This window comes from Chenopodium album, chromosome 21 (assembly GCF_948465745.1).
Source record: "Chenopodium album chromosome 21, dcCheAlbu1.1, whole genome shotgun sequence".
NCBI lineage: Eukaryota > Viridiplantae > Streptophyta > Magnoliopsida > Caryophyllales > Amaranthaceae > Chenopodium > Chenopodium album.
In genome coordinates this window covers 11,485,040-11,508,409 of record NC_137854.1, presented here as the reverse complement: position 1 = coordinate 11,508,409, position 23,370 = coordinate 11,485,040, and the positions used below count along the sequence as shown (strand labels likewise).

Here is a 23,370-nt window from a genome sequence, read left to right as displayed (position 1 = left end):
TAAATGATTATAACAAAAAATGAGAAGTGATTATATCAAAATTAAATGTGATTTTAATTAAGAAATAAAAAGTGATTATATCATATCAAACTTATTAGGTTGCAATGTAAGCATTGTGCACTATATCAAAGAAAAATAAGTGTTTAATTAGTTTTTAGGAAAATTTGCAAAGTGCAGTCATTTAAAGTTCGTATTTTGCAAATTGCAGCCATTTAAAAATAAATTGCAAATTGCAGTGAAAATTTTAAGCTACAGGCGGTGGTACCATGCTTGGTACATACAAAACGCGGAAAGAACATGTAACTAATTTGTAAAGAACGTACAACTATTTTGTAAAGAACATACTTCCTCCGTTAACTATTATTTGCAACAAAGGGGGTGTTTGCGGACTTCTAGGCAAAATTTGTTTGTGAGTGTAAAATGGAGAGAGAAAAGATTGGGTGCATGTGATGAGGAGAGAGATAGAGAAAAATGATAACCTAAAAAGGAAAGAAAACATTTGTTGCACATAATAATAAGCATCCATTTAAGTATATATGTTGCAAATAATAGTTAACGGGGGAAGTATATTTGTTTTGTAAAGAACAACTAAATGCTATTACTTTTTATTTATCTAAGAACATCTGTAATATTAATAAAAAACATGATAATATTATGTACTCCCTTCGTTTTTAAATACTTGCTCCACTTTCCTTTTCCAGTCATTTTTAAATACTTGCTCCATTTCCTTTTTTGGAAAGCTTTTACAATATTTAGTTCATTTCTCACACTTAGTGAACCCAACATAATTCTCTCTCTCCTCCTATTTTTCACTACTTTTGCTTTTTACAATTTTTTATTTTCTCAATAACCCCACTACCTTCATATTTTATTACTTTCTCCAATTTCTCCTAAAACTCCGCGCATGGAGAAATGGAGCAAGTATTTAAAAACGGAGGGAGTAATAAACATTATTTATATATACCCACCATAATTTAAAGACGAAATTCAAAGAACATTTCGCAATAAGCAACAAACATAATATTACAAATAAAAGTACAGTGCACTAATAAAAGAACATGGAAAAATGTTATTTCACTCTTTTTTGGTTAAAATATGTTCCCTTTACTTTAGGTATGTGTTCATTACAATATAATAGTATGTTCTTTACATTTGTATGATATGTTCTTTCAGCAAGAAACGTCTGTACAATGCATGGTACAGGCGCCTGTAGGAACCACGCACTAAAATTGCAGCCCAAAAGTTCGTATTAATTGTAAATTGCAACCCGATTTAACTTTTTCATCGGTTTACATGTCGAAAAATATTCGGTAAAGGTTTTAGGGGCCATTTTAGATCTTAGGGGTAGGTCCGAATGGAGCTCGGAATTAGCAAAAAAAAACCTAATTGTCTCATTTTTACAGTTTTTCATAAATTGATACATTTTTGTTACGCAAAACGAGGCATTAACGTTATTTTTTTGCTAATTCCGAGCTCAATTCGGATCCTAAGGACTAACAACCCCTAAAACCTTTGTCGAATATTTTTCGACATGTAAACCGATGAAAAAGTTGAATCGGATTGTAATTTACAATTTATACGAACTTTTGGGCTGCAATTTGCAGTTTTTTTTTTAAAATGGCTGCAATTTGCAAAATACGAACTTTAAATGGCTGCAATTTGCAATGAGGGGTTACACAATAAACGAGTAAAATTTACGGAATATTTTGTAATTTATGAACACTATGGCTTTGGAATGGAAGTTGATCGAATCAGCACCTTGCCACTGTATTTAACATACAAAATCCTAGAATGCCTATCCTTACAAGAAGCCGCTAAGACAAGTGTATTGTCGAAATATTGGAGATTTAAATGGGCGTCGACTCGACAACTAATACTTGATATGCAGTTTTGTAATAGCATCCAAGAAAGAAATGAATCTGGGGACAATTCATTGACTTACTCGAATGCTGTCAACAACATACTACTTAGTCGTGTTGATCCCATTTCTAAGTTTGTGCTATATATTCCCTATTGGTTCCCAGGAGAAATATTCAAGTGGGTAAGGTATGTTTGTGCTAACAGTGTCAAGGAACTAACTCGAGTATTATCCCGCTCTGAGAAAGAATTTGCCTGAATGTTTGTTCACATGTTCGAGCTGGACTCATTTGACTCTAATCCAGTGCCAACACCTCTCTCTGCCTCCGTCTTTTAAGGGCTTTCCATGCCTTATTTATCTTATGTTGGAATCCTGCTTTGGTGTAAACGCACAAATGGTGGAAACTCTTATTTCAAAATGCCCAAAACTTGAGAGCCTCCATCTTATGATTTTTGATAGTGAATGTTTGACAATTGATGCTCCAAAACTTAAGAACTTGTTTGTGAAAGGCTACCTTGATAGTTTACTCTTGAAAGGAACTACGGCTATAAACACACTAGGCCTGGCTATTGAGTTGGCTGATGGCTGGAATGAGGTATTCAATTGCTCTGCCAACATTGAGAATCTCGTTCTAATAGGCTTTAGGGTGATAAGTAAACTGAATTTAATGTTTCAACAGTACATATTGCATTTGCTCATTCATTCACTTGTATTGATTGTTGGCTTTGCAGGAATTCATTACTCAATTTATGTGTACTATTACAATTCCGAAAGAATTTGGACAGTTGCGAACTTTTGAATTTGGAATATATACAACTAAATCCTTACAACATTTCGTTTGTTCTGAACTTGCTTACAAGCTCCTCATAGTTGGAGAGACTATCCATTAAAGTAAGTGTTAGGAGTTACGAGTATATATTTACTTATACACTACGTATTTTTTTTTGGAGGGAAATATATTTACTTATATTTTGTGATGTTTGATTATTTAATCTTGATGACTTTTATTGTTTACCTCTGTTTTAGGCTAAAGAAAATACAGAAGTCACAGAAGATCACACATTTCAGATTGATTGCTGTTACATCCTTCACTGCCTTAGATATGCACATCTCCTAAATATCTCAGGGTCGAGTGGCGAGTTACAGCTAATAAAATATATTCTAGCCCATTCTCCTGTCCTAGAGGAAATGACTATTGAGCTCAGTAAGTACATAGGAGGAGCTGAAGATAAATTCAAATTTGCAACAAAGGTAACGAGGTATTGTCGAGCCTCACCAAATGCAGATATAATAATCAAGGATAAGTAATGCCTTCAATACATTTTTGTTCTGTACTGTCCTAATTAGACAACTCTGAAAAAATATACTTCGTATTTCTGATTGTAATTCTTCTGGTTTGTTTACTTGCTACCATTTGAACTTTTATATTATTTACGTACTCTACGTTGACCAAGTTTGATGATTTAATAGTCAATGCGATGATTGTAATCTTGTTATATTCACTTCGATCAACAATGTCATAATATCAAATTGTTTTAATATTGTGGTTAAAGATAAATATGATCGAAAAAATATATTGGAAAGTATTAAGAATTGTTGCAAATAAAAAGAAATTGAAAAAATATTAGGAAATTTTGACAATTACCACATTTTGTTATGTCCATTTTAGCAATTACCACCTTCTATTTTTTCTTTTTTTTTAAAAATTACCACCTTCTATTTTCAAAAACATCAAAAATTACCACCTTCTTGCCCCCCAACTACCACGTGACGTCATTTTAGGCCCATTCTTTCCCTTTCCTCCCTATTTCCCTCACATTTCTCATTCCTATTTGGATTCTCATCTCCCCTTTCACTTTTTTTCCCCCAAACCACCAATAATTGTTCGTCAATTTTGATTTGGAGGAGTGAATTGAAGTGTTTTTGATTGTTTGTGGGAAAAGAAGTGAAAGGGGGGATGAGAATCGAGTTAGGAATGAGAAATGTGAGGAAAATAGGGAGGAAAGGGAAAGAATGAGCCCAAAATGACGTCACGTGGTAGTAGAGGGGCAAGAAGGTGGTAACTTTTGATTTTTTGAAAATAGAAGGGGGTAGTTTTCAAAAAAAAAAAAATAGAAGGTGGTAATTACTAAAATGGACATAACAGAAGGTGGTAATTGTCAAATTTTCCAAAATATTAAATTACAGTACTACCTTCGTGTTAAACTGAACTTGTATTCCTTCAAAACTGACGAAATCTGAACTGTGTATGACAAATCATAGTTTGAAATATTAAACATTAAACATAATATTAGTAGATCAACCTGGTGTCATATTCTCCGTAACATGCATCTTTTCTTATACTACGCACCTTATTGAGTTGAAGTCTCAGGGCTTTAGAACAACAACAATGCACACGCATGCATTTTAGCCTGAATGTTACATGAAAAGCAGAACTAGTAATCTCATTTGATTATTTGAAATCAAGTGACTTTGATTATGACAAGTTTAACTAGGAGAATGAATGTAGAAATTTAAATACTTACATTACAGCATACTCGAACTCCGCCAGTGGGTTTCCCGCTGCCAGTCCCAAGCCTGGATAAAGGAGGAGGGTTACGGTAGGCCAGTGACAGCCAGTATAAAACTTCGTCACATCCCATGACATGAGCCAAACAGATATTTTCGTGGGGGCGTTCCCTACTCAGCGACGCGCTGCACTTCCTAGACCCGGGTGTAGTGATAAGTATGCAAGGGTTGCTAGGTCGTCGCCCAGAAGCGACGCGCCACATTGCCCGAGTGTGGTGTCAAATGAGCAAGGGCGTGCCATTGGGACGTTCCCTACTGAGCGACGCGCTGCACTTCCCAGACCCGGGTGCAGTGATAAGTATGTAAGGGTTGCTAGGTCGTCGCCCAGAAGCGACGCGCCATATTGCCCAATTGTGGTGTCAAATAATCAAGGGCTTGGAGTTGGGATCAGGAGGGAGCGTGGGAGAAAAGAATTTAGTTTGCGGATTGGTTCTTGGAATGTGGGGTCTCTTACGGGAAAATCAGCAGAATTGGTAGAAGTAATGAAAAGACGACGCGTGAACATCATGTGCCTCCAAGAGACAAGATGGACAGGAGAAGGAGCTCGAGGCTTGGTTTTGGGGTATAAGGTATGGTATGTTGGGCAAGAAACGAGCCACAGAACAAGGAATGGTGGAGCTAGGAACGGAGTTGGTGTGGTTCTCGATGAGAGGTTGGCAAAAGAGGTGATCGAGGTCTATCGGAAGAACGATAGGTTGATAAGGCTGAAGTTGCTATGTGGCAAGGAGATTGTGAATGTTATCAGTGCTTATGCTCCCCAAGTGGGTTTAGATGCAGAAGAGAAACGACAATTTTGGGAGGACCTAGACGAGGTGGTGCAGGGTGTCCACCACTCAGAGAAGTTATATATTGGAGGGGATCTAAATGGGCACGTTGGGGCGAGCCGAGATGGCTATGAGAGTGTCCATGGAGGCTTTGGGTATGGGCAGAGGGACGCCGGTGGTGAAGCTATTATGGATTTTGCCCAATCATATGATTTAATTTTGGCTAATACTTGGTTTAAGAAGAGGGATTCACACTTGATAACTTTTCGGAATGGAGCAAATGCAACTCAAATAGACTTCCTGCTCACAAGGAGCATAGATAGACAAAGTTGCATAAACTGTAAGGTTATCCCAGGGGAGAGTGTGGTCACCCAACACCGGCTATTGGTAATGACTATTCGTCTGAAAGAGAAGGCGAAGAAAAAAGTTAGACAAGAAGAACCAAGGATAAGATGGTGGACCCTAAGGGATGCAAAAGCTAAGGTTTTTACAGAAAAGGTAATTGAAGAAGCGGATTGGGATGGAGAGGTGGATCCGGACATGACTTGGTTACGAATGAAGAACTGTTTCCTAAGAGTGGCCAAAGAGGTCTTAGGGGAAGTAAGGGGAAGAACTTCGGTACAGAGAGATACTTCGTGGTGGAATGAAGAGGTGAAAGCAGTAATTAAGCAAAAAAGGGAATGCTATCAAGCCTTAGGAAAATGTAGGAGTGATGAAACCTTTGCAGCGTATAAGGAGGCTAAGAGTAAGGCAAAGGCAGCTGTTCGCCAAGCAAAAGAAAAGGCATATCAGGAGGTTTATGAAAAGCTTGATTCCAAAGAGGGAGAAAGGATCATTTATAAGATGGCAAAGAGAAGACAAGAGGCAAGGAAGGATATTGGCATGGTGAAGTGTGTCAAAGATAAGAACCAAATGGTCCTAGTGCAAGAGGAGGGCATCAAGGACAGGTGGAAGGGGTACTTCGATGAATTATTTAATGGAAGTATTGGAGTTGTGATAGGAGATACCTCTATGAGTGATGAAGAAATCAACATGGAGTATGTGCGAAGGATTAGGAGAGTAGAGGTGGAGATTGCACTGAGGAAGATGAAACCTAAGAAGGCGGTTGGCCCTGATGGGGTACCGATAGAGGTGTGGAGGTGTTTGGGTAAGATTGGTATTGATTGGTTAACAAACCTTTTCAACAAGATATGGACGGCTACAAGGATCCCACAAGATTGGAGGAAGAGCACCTTGGTCCCGGTTTATAAAAACAAAGGAGACGCTCAAGATTGTTCTAACTATCGAGGAATTAAGCTTATGAGCCATACTATGAAGTTGTGGGAAAGGGTGATTGAACAAAGGTTGAGGGCATGCACAAGCATTTCAGATAACCAATTTGGTTTTATGCCTGGGAGATCTACTATGGAGGCAATCCATTTGATAAGACAAATGATGGAGTTTTATAGGGTAAAGAAGAAAGATCTTCATATGGTCTTTATTGATTTAGAGAAGGCATATGACAAGGTGCCAAGAGAGATACTTTGGTGGGCAATGTTGAAGAAAGGTATCCCACGAAGGTATGTAGACCTAGTTAAGGATATGTATCGGGATGTGTCAACAAATGTGAGGACATGCGGAGGGTTGACAAAAGATTTCCCTATTACAATCGGATTGCATCAAGGGTCTGCATTAAGCCCTTTTCTTTTTGCAACGGTTCTAGATGAATTAACTAGACCAATTCAAGATGAGGTTCCATGGTGTATGCTGTTCGCAGATGATATCGTTTTGGTGGATGAGACTAAGGATGGGGTTAATGTCAAGTTGGAGCAATGGAGGCAAAGGTTGGAATCTAGAGGGTTTAAGCTAAGTCGGAGTAAGACTGAATATTTGGTATGTCGTTTTGGCACTCAGAGGGGGACAAGCAATGAAGTGGTGAGTTTGGATGGAAAGGATTTGACCATGAGTGAATGTTTTAAGTACCTAGGGTCGATCATCCAGAAGAATGGTGACATTGATCAAGACGTGACCCACAGGATTAAGTCAGGGTGGCTTAAATGGAGAGCGGCCACGGGAGTGTTATGCGACCGCAGCATTCCCTTAAAGTTGAAGGGAAAATTCTACAGGACTGCCATAAGACCAGTGTTGCTCTATGGTACAGAATGTTGGGCTTCTAAGAAAGAGCATATTAAAAAGATGGAGGTTACGGAAATGCGCATGTTAAGGTGGATGTGTGGAAACACTTTAAGAGATAGAATCAGAAATGAGGTTATTCGCAAGAAAGTAGGTGTGGCGGGCATTGTAGATAAATTAAGGGAAAATCGTCTGCGTTGGTTTGGACATGTAAGACGGAGACCCGAGGGTGCACCGGTGCGAAGAGTGGAAGAGTGGGACCATGGAGGGATTAAACGAGGAAGAGGGAGACCAAAGATGACTTGGTTGGAAGGAGTGAGGAAGGATATGAAGTGCATGGATTTACGTGAGGATGAAGTTTTGGATCGTAAGGGATGGAGGAGAAAGATTTATGTTGATGACTACACGGAATAATCAAATTTGGTTCATGTTAGCCGACCCCACTTTTGGGATTAAGGCTTTGATTGATTGATTGATTGATTGATTGACATTACAGCATACTCGCTGTAAATTTTCAATTAAGTAAAGAAAAATATGGAAGATATACTGACAACCAAAAGATACAAGAAGTTCCAGCACTTTCAATCGTTCAAATTTGATTGCAGGCAAATCAGGAGTTTGATTCAAAATTTATTTGTATAGAAAAAACACAATATCATCAATCACAATTGCTTCAGAAAAAAGTTTGTAGGCACAATAGATGAGCAAAAGAGGCAACCCATAGTGCATGAATTAGTTGATAGACTGATAGTGTCTTATATCTTCCTGAGAGGATGCAGTGTTTCATTTGTCATGCAATAGCAATACCGTCAAACTGAGATATGCAATTACACAGAATATATGTATTAGTGTTCAAATATTCTACTAGTAAAAATGGTAAATTGCATCAAACACAAACTAATGATCATAATACGGAAATTAGTGCAGGTAATTAACAAGCAAACTAATAGAGCATAGATCGTTACAGTCTACACAACTAAATCCGACCAAGGTACAAAAGATTAGCAATATTTGTTCAGTAGAGAGGAAAGCACTACTTAGATCACCCAAGATTACCAAAACATCATCAGCTAGCCATATTATTCTAGTAGTAGCAGTAAATTTCCAGCCCCAGGTCATATCCAGATGTTACTAGAGTGTATCAAAAAATTGAAGGCAGACTTGGAACAAACTATTGTGCATCACTGCAGCAGACCATAACATTATAGGGCTTATCCTCCTTTTATACAAAAACATCAGAGATAATTAAGATAAGTCCATGAAGACACGTCCTCTGTGTTGATAATAACCTCGGCATTTGTTGAGGCTCTACGATATCTCATGGTCTCCTTGGCAAAATTAAACATTTCAGTATCTCCTCCCATTGTCATACTGAGTTCAATTGTCATTTTCTCCAGCAAAGGAGAGTATGCTAGCAGAAACTTTATAAGCTGTAACTCACCAGTCAGTCCAGAGATATCAAAAAGTTGTACATTTTTAAGGCAAGGAAGGATGCGAGAACCTTCGATCTGAAATGAAGGCTTATCAGTGACTTCCCCCTGTTTCGAAGCCTAAATTTCATAGAGATAAAAGAATACAAAGGTCATGGAAGAATGAATATGCTGATAAAGGAAAGACAAATTTCAAATGTATTAGCTGAATAAAAAAATTAGAAAATTACATGAATGAAATTGGGGGGACTCTGTGAAAACTTACTTTGATGTATAGTTGCTCTAAGTGAGGGGAGCTCACTAATAAGCAAAGAGCAAGAGAGATAGCCGACTGATAATAAAGTGGTATCCCTTCTAGTTTGAGAGTTCGCAGCCGTTCCAATTCACTTGGAAATCGTGTGGGAAATTCATACCTTTCAATTCCCTGCAAATTAAACATAAGATTCTTGAACAGCCAATACAGAAATTAAAGAAAATTTTATAATTTGTTGCTCCATACAACTTTTAAGATGATTTACCCACCTTCCAAAAGCAGTCGCTTAGAGCAAGCTTCTCAACATTTGTCAAGCAAATGAAGATCTCATTCATGTGTCTGTTCTGTTCGAATGGAATAATATCCAGGGTCAGTGAGGTTAACACTTTGGCTCCTTTCAGATATAATTTAGAAACCAGGCCTTTCAGACATAGGTCCTTCATATTTGGAGCATGAATAGTCAAATTAGCTCGTTTAAGGATATACAAGTAGAGGCTTTGAAGATGTGAGCATTTGAAGATAAGAGTTTCCAAAACGTTCACTGCTATGCAAGTGCCTGAAGAAAACTCCATCTTTAGACTAATAAGGCATGGAAATCCTTTAAATGTTGGAGGAAGAGAGAGTAGTTTGCATTCCTTAAGTGTCAAATGTGTCAAGCCCACACAAGAGAACAAACTGATAGGCAAGTTCTTTTCTGGACCTCGATCATCCACTATAGTGAAATCCTGAACACCATGAGCTCGAACATACCTTATCCATTGGCACAAGTCTGTTTCTTTTGGAAACAAAGCGGGAAGGTAAAGAACAAACTTCCATATTGGTCCAACATGATTGAGTAGAATATCATTGACAGTTTTTGAGTATGCCAATGAAATGTCAGTAGTTTTGGTTTTAAGCTTCAGGATGCTAGAAAAAAATCTCTTATCAAGTATAAGCTGTGAAATCGAAGCCCATTTTTGCCTCCAATAACTAGATAGGATGCTCGTTCTTGCTGCCTCTTCCAGAGGTAAGCATTCTAGGATCTGTTGTGTTACATTTTGAGGCAAGTTGCTGATTCTATCAGTAGTAGTTTTGACGCGTTTTCTTGGTAACCGAACTGCCGACATGTTGATGAACCTAAGACATACACAGGTGTGGTAAACAATGTAAATGAATTAGAAGAAGTGGGATTATAAAGCATAAAAATTTTAGAGTTACAGAGTGAGGATTACATTTAAAGAGTAACAAGCACAGAGTAATATTGCTGGCCTCTTCTTATTATGAGGCGTTCAATGTTTAGCCAATTCAGGCTCCTTGAATCCTTAAATATAACAGAAATTAGTCAAACTACTCTCCTTAAGAAAGGTAAAGTATTCTTCAATTTTCCACTTTCCTATACAATGCTCTTCTTTAAAAAATTCTAACATGATCTACAGATCTACCTAAGATTCTTCAAATTTAGCTTAATATTTCTGAAATTGAAAAGGAAAACAATAACCCAAAAGACGTCTCATTTAGACCTTGTGCATTACAATTACATTTTTGTTCATCTCTTCACATCAACTACCTAGTTCACAGCATCTCTCACCACCAATTTCTGTTTTTCCTTCAATCCTTCCCAAAAACTTCATGTGTAAAATTTTAGAAGACTTGATAAGTTAATTGTTCCTGAGCTTGATGAAACAAGAACACAATTAAGGTTTCCCACTACATCAACGACAAACTTTCTCTTTTTTAAATCTGAAAAAATAGTAGGAACTCTAGCAATCTAAAATGAATACCACCCTCCTGATTGTTGCAATACTGAAAAGATAATATATATATATAGGTTTTATACGACTCTTTAAGGCAAGAAAACCGCGAGATGACTGCTTTGTGATTGATAGGTGGTAAAGAACATTTATGATGACAAGGTATTTATCGAAGGGATTACATTAACATGGTAATGAGCATGGTTTCCCATATAAATTTACACACAGATTCATTACTTCCCTGGCAATTAATGACTACTTACCCCCTCCCTCCCTCACACACACACAGAAGGAAAAAAAAAAGAAGCTAATTAATTAAAAAGAAACTGATTTTCAGATTGGTTACTACTAGTGTTATAATCACCTAATATAGCTACATTCCTAAGGCAATACATTCTCATGCTGATATACTTTTACCCGCATATTCATACAAGATGTAAATGAACCAATGAGGTCTTTGGACAAAGATTGTGGATTTTGTATAACAGATCATAGGTTGAACCGCCTGTCATTTTGTAATTTGTACCTTGTTATATACTGATATTTACAAAACCAGTGTATAACCAAATCCGATTAAGATAAATACATGCATATGTACCATTGATACCCGATTCGATTAACACTGACATTCACTAGTTTCTGAAATGAATATCTCAACAATTTACAGCATGAAAATAACCTTTAATCAACCAATCCATTATTAATACACCACCATTAACCAAAAGGTAGCATCAAATTGACAAATAGTAGTAAAACCCTTCAATTCCAGAAGTAGGAAAACTCAGACCCCCAATATTTGTAAATTTCAAGGAGACAAATTCGCCAAAGTTTATTTTAAATCATCACAACACATAATTTTTAACAAAAGAACCTGATTTCTACCATAATTAGCAAGATCATAACTTTAACAAAAGAACCCAAGTAGTAAGTGAGGGAGTGAAAGCATTTTAATGAAAAAAGGCTCAATATTAAAACAAAAATGGTAATCACTGAAATTGAAGCCAAAAACGGAAATTGACTCTATATAAACGCAAAATTATCAATTCAAAGTTAAAACAAAAATGGTAATCACTCAAAATTGAAGCCCTAAAAATGGAAAATAACTCAAAATTTAAAGCAAAATTGAGGATAAATATTACCGAGGGACGTACTGTTGTGCAGCTAGCAATTGGCGATTAGGCGAAGTTGATCAAAGAAAGAGAGACGAAATCAGCTAATGAAGCAAAAGAGTAACCGTGGTTACGAAGAGAAACATCAAACTTCAAGAAGCCATTGATTTAAGAAGTGTCTAGAACTCTAGAATATAGAGAAATCTAAGCTTTTTAGTACATCCACATTTTTTTTTACAGATCCACTTCTCCTTAATTTATTCCTTTTTTATTTTTTAATTTAAATACTTCGATTAAGGATCTGTTCACTTCATCTTAATTTCAGTTCATTTTAGTTTAGCTCCAATCATTTCAGCTCCAATATGTTCAGTTTAGTTTAGTTCATTTAAGTTTAGCTCCAATCAGTTCAGTTCAATTCAGCTCCAATCAGTTTAATTCAGTTCATTTCAGTTCAACTCCAATCGGTTCAGCTCAATTCAGTAAATGTGAACAGACCATAATTAAAAATTACAATACTTCCAACTACGTAGTAATACAAATTTTAACAAGACAAAAGTATACTCTTATACTTGTAATTAAAGTGAAAACAAAGAGTAAAACACAAATACAATCCCTAAACTCTTATATTTGTATATTTTGGGTCACTCAACTATCTAATGTGCACTTTTAGTCCTTCAACCACTCATTGTGGCTTTTTCTAACCAAATAGTTTAGAATTGGAGGAAGGTCGAAATCGGGACGGGAGAAGGGACGGAAGAGAGCCGAAAACAGATTGGGAAAGGGGAGGGGGTTGAAATCAAGACGGAGAAGGGGACAGGCCAAGGGCCGAGATAGATCAGGAAGGGAAAATGGGTTTTCGAGGGTGGGGGATGGTTTAATTTTAGGAGGTTTCATGGTAGAGGGGTTGGTGGTTTGGGGGGGGGGGGGGGAGATCAAGAAGGGGAAATGGTTTTCGAGGGTGGGGGATGGTTTAATTTTAGGGGGTTTCATGGTTGAGGGGTTGGTGGTTTAGGGGGGGGGGGGGGAAGGGGGGAGGGGCCCGTGTGCCGGAGGACAAGTAGGGGTCCGGGCTAGGGGCTGGGCGGCGGTGAGGGCTGTTGGGCTAGTTTTTTAATACATAATTAATTTTTTATTTTTTTTGAAAAAATTCTTTATTTTTTTTTTTGGCCAATCACAGGTAAGGTAACTTGTTATAGCAAGTTAGATGACCAATTGGGATCATTTGAAGGGGATTTACATTAAAGTTTGGATCATTAAAAAATAATTAAAAATTGGGATTACTTTAGGTGGATCAGCCAAAGTTCGAATTATTTTAGGCAATTTTTTTAAAAAAAAGAAAGATTAATTAATTAACTTTCAATCAATCAACCAATTAAAACCTTAATCCCATAGGTGGAATTAACTAACATTGAATTATGTAAAACAAAATCAGTTTTTTATTTTTTTTATTTTGGTGCATAAGAGGGGCCGAGAGAAACAAACAAAAAATAAACTAAGGAGGAATAAGTCGTGGCATAGCCACACTAACTACATCATCGATCATGAAAAACACACCCTAACACTATAGGGGGGAATTGAATCAACTCAATGGAGTTATTATTCTGGGATACCTGTGATTGACTAACCAATTTGCAACTCTATTTGCTTCCCAGTAAACATGATGCAAGCGTTTGCTAGAGGATACATCTTCTAATTAATGTCAAGATCAAAGTATTATCGGACCAAAGAATAGGTCACACACTAGTTTTTAATGAGAAAATTGAAAAGGGAGGCAATGAGGGATTACACAATAAATACACGAGTAAATTTATTAACACTGTGCAATTAACCAAACATCTATCATCATAAATTCATAATAGAGAAAATTAAATTTACGAGGGAAGTAATTTTTAATTGATGTAGCCAATGAGTCAAGGGCAACGATTTGACTATCTAACGAATGATAATAACGACGTGCCTAATCCATAGACTCTTCAATTTTTCTTGAAATTAACAAAAAAAAAAAAAAAAAAAAAAAAAAAGAATTCTTGAAATTAAAACCTATGGAGTTTTTTTCTATCTCCAATAATTTTAGGCTATAAATTATATTGACATTCCAAGTCCTCTTATCTTCATCACTTCTTAAATCAATTGATAGTTTCTGTGCCATTTGAGCTTTCTTTTAAAAAAAAAAAACACGAAGCTTTGGAATGGAAGTTGATCGAATCAGCAACTTGCCACTGGATTTAACACACAAAATCTTACAATGTTTATCACTACAAGAAGCCGCTAAGACAAGTGTGTTGTCGAAATATTGGAGATTCAAATGGGCGTCGACTCCACAACTTATACTTGATATGCCGTTTTTTAATAGCATCCAATCTGTGGACATTTCATCAACTTTATCAAATGCTGTCAACAGCATACTCCTTAGTCGTGTTGTTTCGATTTCTAAGTTTGTGCTTCATATTCCCTATTGTTTCCCAGGAGAAACATACAAGTGGGTAAGGTATGTTTGTGCTAACGATGTCAAGGAACTAACTCTTAAGTATTCTGGCATTCTGAGAAACAATTTACCTGAATGTTTGTTCGCATGTTCGAGCTTTACTCATTTGACTCTCATCCGATGCAAACTCCTCTCTCTTCCTCCGTCTTTTAAGGGCTTTCCATGCCTAAGTTATCTTAGGTTGGAAACCCGCTTTGTTATGGACGCAAAAGTGGTGGAAACTCTTATTTCAAAATGCCCAAAACTCGAGAGCCTCCATCTTCAGATTTCTGTAAATGGATGTTTGACAATTGATGCTCCAAAACTTAAGAACTTGTTTGTGGAAGGCTACCTTGATAGTTTACGCTTGAAAGGAACTACGGCTATAAACACACTAGGCCTGGGCCGCCTGGCTATTGACTTAGCTTTTGGCTGGAATGAGATCTTCAAATGCTTTGCCAACATTGAGAATCTCTTTCTAATAGACTCTTTTCCGGGGGTAAGTAAACTGAATTTGAAGTTTTAACATATTGCAGCGCGCTATGTTTTTCTTTGCTCATTCACTTGTGTTTATTGTTGGCTTTGCAGGAATTCATTATTCAATATATGTGTACTAATACAATTCCTAAAGAATTTGGACAGTTGCGAACTTTGAATTTGGAATGTATACAACTAAATTCTTACAACATTTCGTTTGTTCTGGACTTGCTTACAAGCTCCTCACAGTTGGAGAGACTATTCATAAAAGTAAGTTTCAGGAGTTATTTACTCTTATTTCGTTTGTTCACTCTGCTGTCAATTTCATTGTGACTTTTGATTATTTAACTCTTGATTACTTTATTATTTCCTTCTGTTTTATAAACAGGCTAAAGAAAAAACAAAAGTCACATATCACTCATTTGATCAGATTGAATGCTGTTACATCCTTCACTGCCTTAGATATGCACAACTCCTTAATATCTCAGGATCGAGTGGCGAGTTACAGCTAATAAAATATATTCTAGCCCATTCTCCTGTCCTAAAAGAAATGACTATTGAGCTCAGTAAGTACATAGGAGGAGCTGAAGAGAAATTCAAATTTTCAACAGAGGTAACGAGGTATTGTCGAGCCTCACCAAAGGCAGAGATAATGATCAAGGCTAAGTAATGTCTTTAATAGATATTTGTTGTGTACTGTCTAATTTAGACAACTCAGAAAAATTATATTTCTGATTGTAATTCCTCTGTTTCGTTTATGGCTTACATTTGAACTTTTAATCATTCACATACTCTACCTTGAGTCCTTAACCAAGCTTGATGATTTAATAGTCAATGTGATAATTGGAATCTTGTTATATTCGCTTCGATTAACAATGTCATAATACGAGTACCAAATTGTTATAATATTGTGGTTAAAGTATGATCGAAATAATATATTGGAAAGTACATAAGAATTGTTGCAAATAAAAAGAAATTGACAAAAAAATACTTCACCTTCGTTAAATAGAACTTGAATTCTATCAAAGCTGATGTAGTCTTAAACCGTGTATGACAAATCATAGTTTGAAATATTAAACATTAAACATAATATTAGGGGAAATTCAACCTGGAGTAACATCCTTGTTATATTCTCCGTAACATGCATCTTTTCTTATACCACGCACCTTATTGAGTTGAAGTCTCAGGGCTTTAGTATAATCTCTGCATTTGGCGAAGCTCGGCCATATCGCATCAACTCCTTTGCTATTTCTAATTTTTCTTCAGCGGATAGAGTCTCACTAAGCACAATAGTCATTACCTCAAGAGCGGGAGAGCATGCTAGTAGAAGCTTTATCAGCTCTAACTCCACACTCGCCTTAAAGACAAATTCAACATGTTTAAGACAGGAAGAGTGAAGTTTCCCTTGTTCTGAACACTCTTCTTTCGAGAACATATCTCATCTGATACAGCCTGAATGTTTAAAATATTTATTTATTTAAGTAACAAAGGTTAGCTCTTACTCACAACTCAAGTAAGATTTAAACAAGTATTAAGTGCGCTGAAAAAAAAAAAAAAAAAAAAACAGGTGAGCATGATATAAGCTTTGAGGACACTTACATAGATGAATAGCCGTTGTAAATGAGGAGAGCTTCGAAATAAGCAGAGGATAAAAGGAACTGCGTAATTGCAATTCAATGGTACTTTCAAAAGTCTAAGAATTTGTAAAGCTTCCAATTCTTTTCCAAGCTTTTCAGGAGGTATGAGATCATAGTAACATTTACACTTCGGCTGCAAAACAATAACATCTACAAATAAGGACAAAGGAACAATAGCAAAGACTTAATTTCCAAAGTCAACAGCTAATTAAGTCTTTAAAATCATATTTACCCAGGGTAGCCAGAACAATCTGTCAAGAACAAGCATCTGACAACTGAGCAAGCAACCACTCTTTAACCCAGCATCATTCAAAAGTAACGCATTCACTGCTATACTTTTTATGTTTGTAGTTGCTTTCAGGGATAGACTAGAGATGATGCCTTTCATAACAAATTCTTGAAGTTCTGGAGCACAAATTGTTAAATTAATCTTCGATCCAATGATACATAATTTAAGGTTCTGTAGTCGTGAGCAAAGGGAAATAAGATTTTCCAACATCTGTGCCTCTAAAGCTCCAAAGGATACTTTGCCTAGTTCTAGTTCCATGAATTTAAGGTGAGGAAATCCTTTGAATGTTGGAGGCAGATTTAGATGGCAATTGAAGAGTGTCAACTGCGTCAAGGTCTCAAAAGAATACAGACAAGAAGGCAGCTTTGGTGATAGATTGTGATTATTGTTAACCAGAGCAAATTCTTTGATGCCATGACGAGAAACAAATTGTAACCATTGACTTAAGTCTTCTTTCAATGGAAACCAAGAGGGGATAGAAAGAACAAATTTATCAATACGACCAATGTGACGAAGTAAAATATTGTTAATGATATCTGAATATGCTTGTGAAGCCTCAGAACTTCTTCTAGTATTTTTAAACCTCTTCAGAACATAATCAAAGAATGTTTGGTCAAGTATTATATGTGGAAGGGTAACCCATTTATACCTCCAATGTCTGGATAAGATGCTCATCCTCACAACATGATGAAAAGGTAAGTGTTCTAGTATACACTCTGTTACTTGTAGCGGCAAATTGCTGATAATATCATTGCTCTCTTTGCAAACCTGCTTGCTGGTTCCTGCAACATAAATAACAAGTATATCAGCAAATCAAATACTAATAGAAATTGCTAAACTGCTTCTTCTTCATAAGAAATCATTTAGCAAATCACAGATATTGTAATTTAGAGCTTGACAGTACTAATACGCACTATAAACTCCACATAAAATCACTGAGGAGGCACTAATCTAACAGATGCACATAGGTTTTACGCCCAAGTCTTGATTATTGAGTGCTTTACCACTTACAGATCTCAAGTACATCCCACATATTGATGTACAAACATATATTTTTCCCTTTAGAAAGTAACGTCTTCTGTTACAAAATGCCATTTCTGAGATATAGAAGCACCATCATCAGAAATACACACACATTATCACATTACATACCCGTAGGACAGCACAAATACATCCTATTCTGCCTTTGTTATCAGGACACTCCATAAAGACATGTGAGATATCAGAAGAGTCGAAATACCCTTATCCATAAACAGAAACAACAATATGCATGAATAGCAAGTAAACACTCAGTAAGCTAGTCCAACTGTGACTTTGGGTAACAAAACCTTGCTTCAGTTCATTCTCTAGTCTCTACACGATACACGATTCTTATACGCGAAAATCAGAGAATATGATACCAACTACTACCTCCGTTACATATTATTTGCAACGATTAGACATTTCCCCCCTCCAGTCTCTACTTTATGTCAAATCGTTGCAAATAATATCTAACGGAGGTAGTATTAAGAAAAATCTTAAACAGCTTACCCTCAACAATTTCCACAAGGATCCTTTCGGCTCCTCCTAAAAGTGTAAAGATCATTTCAATCTACCAAACTACCAACTAACATTTTAAGTATCCTGTAAAAGAAATTGGCCCTATAACAAGTACAGAATTTCGGACTTTAGCTCAAAATTAGCTCTGCAAAATCCAAAGACAAGTGGGATATTCGCCAACAATAATCAAATTATAGACTCTTAAATAGCTTTTACAAACAAGATTACAAGAACCCAAGTTCAATTGAAAAGTGCTGAATTCAGCGATGTATCAAATTTCATATCAATACAGAAATAACTATTCAAATTACAGACCATATGAAATACAATTCACATCTAATTGTCAGAAATCAAAGAGAATTAGTAACAAGTTACCCTAAAACCCCCCCAAAAAATTAACCCTTTCTCCCAAAATATCTGCATTTTATTTAATCTGCATGTAAAATCTACTCCCAATTCTAATCTCAACATACAAATAGCACACAATCAAATTAAGAGTTTAATCATTCAAATTAATACTTAGAAATGAAATGTAGTAATGAGTAATTTAAAGAAAACCCCAGAAATTGAATGATAACGAAAGTTAGGAACTTGATGAATTAAGAGTTAGGATGCATAGAGAGATGAAAAAAATGAGTAACCTGACTGAAAAGTGGACTCCAATGCCATTAATCCCAAAAATCCTAGTTCTGTCATTTTCTGTAGGTGATGTACGAAGCAAGTTGATGAGAATTACCTCAAGCGCTCAAGGATTTCTTTTCTTCAATTTAAGAAATTTTTCATAAGAGTGGCTGAGGGCCTGTTTTCTTCAGATTATTATCCGTTCAATTTAGTTTAGGGCTGCAAACGATCCAAGTCGAGCCGAGTTTCAGACTACTCGAGCTAAGCTTGATAAAAATTATTCATGTTTGAACTATCTCGAGCTTGAACAAGCTTTTAAAAATCTTGTTCGAGCTCGTTAAGAATTTGTCTTGTTCGAGCTTTGTTCATGAATACACTCATTTGCATTCTGAGTTTAAATTTGACCTTAAACGAGTTTAAATCGGGCTTGATTTAATAAACGAGCCCTAATTTATCATTAAAAAATAAATTCTTTTAAGTTGTAACACATCCATTTTATTGGAAAAAGGTAATTACAAAGTTTTTATGCCTATATATGATGAAATAATTAGTACTTTTAACAAATATGTATGAATAAAAGATCTATAAATGGACTAAGTTTTATTTGGGTGTGAAAAAACTTATAAATGAACTTAAGGCCTATTCACTTCAGCTTAATTTCAGTTCAGTTCAGTTCTACTCTAATCAGTTTAGTTCAGTTCAGTTCTTAATTTCCTTCTCTCATAAAATATTCATTTTCGCTCAGTTCAGCTCAGTTCAATAAATGTGAACAGACCCTTAAATGAGTTGTTCATGAACATTATCGAATTGAACATGATATTGTTCGAGCTTTGTTCATCTATTTGACGAGCTTAAGACTTTTGTTCAAGCTTGTTTGTAAGCTTAACAAACGAGTGATCGAGCTTTTACCGAGCTTGTTCGCGAGTAGTTCACAAACGTATCAGCTCACTTACAATCCTAGTTCAGTTAAGTTCAGTTCAATTTCTAATTATATTCTCCTCTCATAAAATATTCAGAACATGCCCCGACTCTTTTAAGGGCTTTTTCTAGTATGGTCTCAATCTATCTAGTCTTGTATGATCTTTGTTGTAATTACGAGTATTTAAAAACTACTCCCTCCGTTTCGTATTAATCGTAAAACTGTTTTTTTTCATCCGTTTAATATTAATTGCAATACTTTAATATTCGGAAAGAACCCATCATTATTTTATAATTTGTTTCCCCCACTAACCCACTTTTATAAATATTTTATTATTTTTCTTTCCTACTCTTTGTTTGGTAATAATCAAATACTTTCCTTTTACGTCTGTTTGCATAATAATTGCAACACATGTTTGTTTGGTACAAACACACTATTATTTTATTAAATATCTCTTCACTTATGTTAAAAAAAAATTATCTCTTCACTAAGCTCATATTTTCACAAATATTTTATTATTTCTCTCTCATACTATCCCACTTGCATTACTTTTTTATTACTTCTCTTTCATATTAACTTTTTTTAAAGATACTCCCTCGTCCCTAAAAAACGATTGTTTTGGCCAAATTTTAGTCCCAAAATGTTCATCCCATTTGCATTTAAATATCCTTAAATTTTGCTTTTTATATTCACTTTTATCAATTTTTTTCTCTTCATTTTTGCAAATCCCATGTAAATTTCTCTCTTTAATGTACTTTTTAAGCTTTCTCATACACTTTTGTACTTCCAACTTAAATTTCTTAATACCTGTGAAAACTCCCCAAAAGGATTGCTCTTATAGAGACGAAAGGAGTACTAACTATACTTTATACTCCGTATTTATTAAAAAAAAAAAAAAATTATCCACTTGCATTAATTTATTGAAGCCTAGAAGTCGATCTACCCTATATTTTTCTTAAACTATGTCAACTCCCTACCATTACGATTATTACGAAAAGGAGGGAGTAAAATGAGTTACAAAAAGCAAGTCCCAAGGTGCACAAATAGTCTTATTGTATTGTCTGTCCTTAAATTATTGTAAGAGTAAGTTGTGGTCTACCATAGTGCTATCTACCTACATATATTACTCCCCGTCTCCCCCGTTTTTAATTACTTGCTCCATTTCTCCATTCACGAAGTTTTAGGAGATCTAAAAACTTTATTTCAATACTGGTATTGATGAAAAAAATTTCATAATAACATATTCCACCTTTAATAAACCAAACAACGAAAAATGAAAATTTCAATATATAGTGTTTTTTTTTTTTTTTTTTTGGGTAAAGACAATCAGATTATTAAAACTGCGCAAAGCATCCATATCACGCTACATAAGGTTCTCCAATCATGAAGGTCAAAAAAAAAAAAAGGTCAAAAATGGTGTTGCAGCACCCTCAAATTACATCAAAGCAGACGAAGCCTTAAACTGTGTATGACAATTGACAAATTATAGTTTGAAGTCTTAAACATAAAATTATATCAACCAGAGTAGCATTCTTGTTATATTCTGGATTATTCTCCGTAACATGCATCTTTTCTGTAGTCGCACCTTATAGGGTTGAAGTCTCAGGGCTTTAGAATAATCTCTGCTTTTGGCGAGGCTCGGTCATATAGCATCAACTCCTTTGCTACTTCTAACTTATTTTCATCGGATAAAGTCTCACTAAGCACAATTGTCATGACCTCAAGTGCTGGAGAACATGCTAGTAGAATTTTTATCAACTCTAACTCCATACTCGCCTTAAAGACAAATTCAACATATTTAAGACAGGGAAGTGTGAAGTTTTCCCTTATTCTGAACACTCTTCCCTGAACATTTCTCAAACGATGAAGCCTAATTTTACATGAGAGCAAATGTTAGATTACTTTCATAATTCAAGTAAGATTTGAGATAAGAATTCAAGCAAGCTGAAAAATAATAGGTGAACTGATATATGAGCTATTGAAAACACTTACATTGATGCATAGTCGTTGCAAGTGAGGAGAGCTTCGAAATAAGCAGAGGATAAAAGGGACTGCATAATTACAATTCAATGGTACTTCCAAAAGTTTAAGAGTTTGTAACGATTCCAAATCTTTTCCAAGCTTTTCAGGAGGTTCAAGATCACAATAAAGTTTACAATTCCGCTGCAAGACAATAAGATCAACAATTTAGCACAAAGGAAACAAAAGCAAATTAAGACGCTGGTTATTCTACAAAATGAACTAGTAATTATTAGGGCTTTAATCGTAGATAATTACCATGGTATACCAGAAAGATTTATGAAGAACAAGCATATGACAGCTGAGCAAGGAGCCGAAGAATTCTCCCATGCTTCTCTTAAATCTAGCGTCCTGCAAAAGTACCGCATCCACTCCTATAGTTTTTATATTTCTAGTTGCTTTCAGGGATAGACTAGACATAATGCCTTTCACAACCAAATCTTGAAGTTCAGGAGCACAGATTGTAAAATTAATTATCTTTCCGAGAATACATAATGTGAGTTTCTGTAATCGTGAGCAAAGGGAAATAAGCTTTTCCAACATCTGTGCCTCTAATGCTCCGACTGGTACACTGGACATATGCAGGTCCATGCTAATAAGGCAAGGAAATCCTTTGAATGTTGGGGGGAGATTCAGATCATGGCAATTGAATAGTGTCAACTGCGTCAACCCCACAAAAGAATACAAACAAGCAGGCAGCTTTTGTGACAGAGACTTAATATGGTTTTTGAGAACAAATTCTTTGATGCTACTAGGAGAATTCAATAGTAATAGCCACTGGTCTATGTCGATTTCTGAAAACATCCAAGAGGGGATTGTAAGATCAAGTTTATGAATAGGGCCAATGTGACGTAGTAGAATATTTTCAATGATTTCTGAATATGTTAGTATGGCCTCGATACTTCCCTTTTCAAATTGCTTCAGGGCATGATTAAAGAATGTTTGGTCAAGTATTACTTGAGGAAGCATAAGCCATTTATACCTCCAATATCTGGATAAGATGCTCATCCTCGCGACATGATAATAAGGTAACCGTACTAGTATACACTCTGTTAAATGTAATGGCAAGTTGCTGATAATATCATTGCTCTCTTTACACAGCTGCTTGCTCATTCCTGCAACAAAATTAACAGATTTAGAGCAAATTCTTAAACTAAGCTTAAACGGCTTCTCCTTCATAGGAAATCATCTAGCAAAACACGAATGGTATATATTCGCCTTAGCTTGCTTGTGGTACCAATACCAGCTTTAAACTTCACATAAAGCGGGCTAATTATTGAGGAGGCACTAAGCTTACAGATTACATAGATTATACGCCCAAGTCGCGATTATTGAGTTCTTTACCACTTATAGATCTCAAGTACATCTAACTTATTGGCACATGAGAGTGAGGGATAGCTCAAGTGGTTAGAGCTCCCTCCCGATTCCAGGAGATCCTGGAATCGATTCTCACCCCGCCCTTGTGGCTCTCTAAACACCAAAAAAAAAAAAAAAAAAAAAAAACTTATTGGCACATATATATTTTTTTTTTTCCCACTAGAAAGTGTGTCTTCTGTTTAAAAATCACATGTCTGATATATA

General features: G+C 35.8%; 5 protein-coding genes across 5 annotated transcripts; 2 read left to right on the top strand and 3 right to left on the bottom strand.

Annotated features, from left to right (window-relative positions):
- Window positions 1–2,252: 2,252 nt before the first annotated feature.
- On the top strand, window positions 2,253–3,166 carry LOC145600383 (F-box/FBD/LRR-repeat protein At1g13570-like). The gene is made up of 3 exons (XM_081656279.1): window positions 2,253–2,504; window positions 2,590–2,727; window positions 2,885–3,166. The coding sequence occupies exons 1-3, from the start codon at window positions 2,253–2,255 to the stop codon at window positions 3,164–3,166; spliced, it is 672 nt and encodes a 223-aa protein (XP_081512405.1).
- Window positions 3,167–8,537: 5,371 nt separating this feature from the next.
- LOC145600382 (F-box/FBD/LRR-repeat protein At1g13570-like) lies at window positions 8,538–10,091 on the bottom strand. The gene is made up of 3 exons (XM_081656278.1): window positions 9,255–10,091; window positions 8,998–9,156; window positions 8,538–8,852 (listed from the first exon to the last, which is right to left on the bottom strand). Exons 1-3 carry the CDS (start codon window positions 10,089–10,091, stop codon window positions 8,538–8,540), a joined length of 1,311 nt encoding a protein of 436 aa, XP_081512404.1.
- A 3,922-nt stretch (window positions 10,092–14,013) lies between these two features.
- Window positions 14,014–15,435, top strand: LOC145600380 (F-box/FBD/LRR-repeat protein At1g13570-like). The gene is made up of 3 exons (XM_081656277.1): window positions 14,014–14,787; window positions 14,877–15,035; window positions 15,154–15,435. Exons 1-3 carry the CDS (start codon window positions 14,014–14,016, stop codon window positions 15,433–15,435), a joined length of 1,215 nt encoding a protein of 404 aa, XP_081512403.1.
- A 513-nt stretch (window positions 15,436–15,948) lies between these two features.
- LOC145600379 (F-box/FBD/LRR-repeat protein At1g13570-like) lies at window positions 15,949–18,926 on the bottom strand. The gene is made up of 6 exons (XM_081656276.1): window positions 18,872–18,926; window positions 17,876–17,932; window positions 17,696–17,788; window positions 16,635–17,473; window positions 16,365–16,535; window positions 15,949–16,122 (listed from the first exon to the last, which is right to left on the bottom strand). Exons 1-6 carry the CDS (start codon window positions 18,924–18,926, stop codon window positions 15,949–15,951), a joined length of 1,389 nt encoding a protein of 462 aa, XP_081512402.1.
- A 2,446-nt stretch (window positions 18,927–21,372) lies between these two features.
- Window positions 21,373–22,968, bottom strand: LOC145600378 (F-box/FBD/LRR-repeat protein At1g13570-like). The gene is made up of 3 exons (XM_081656275.1): window positions 22,048–22,968; window positions 21,763–21,933; window positions 21,373–21,615 (listed from the first exon to the last, which is right to left on the bottom strand). Exons 1-3 carry the CDS (start codon window positions 22,966–22,968, stop codon window positions 21,373–21,375), a joined length of 1,335 nt encoding a protein of 444 aa, XP_081512401.1.
- Between the last annotated feature and the right edge of the window lie 402 nt (window positions 22,969–23,370).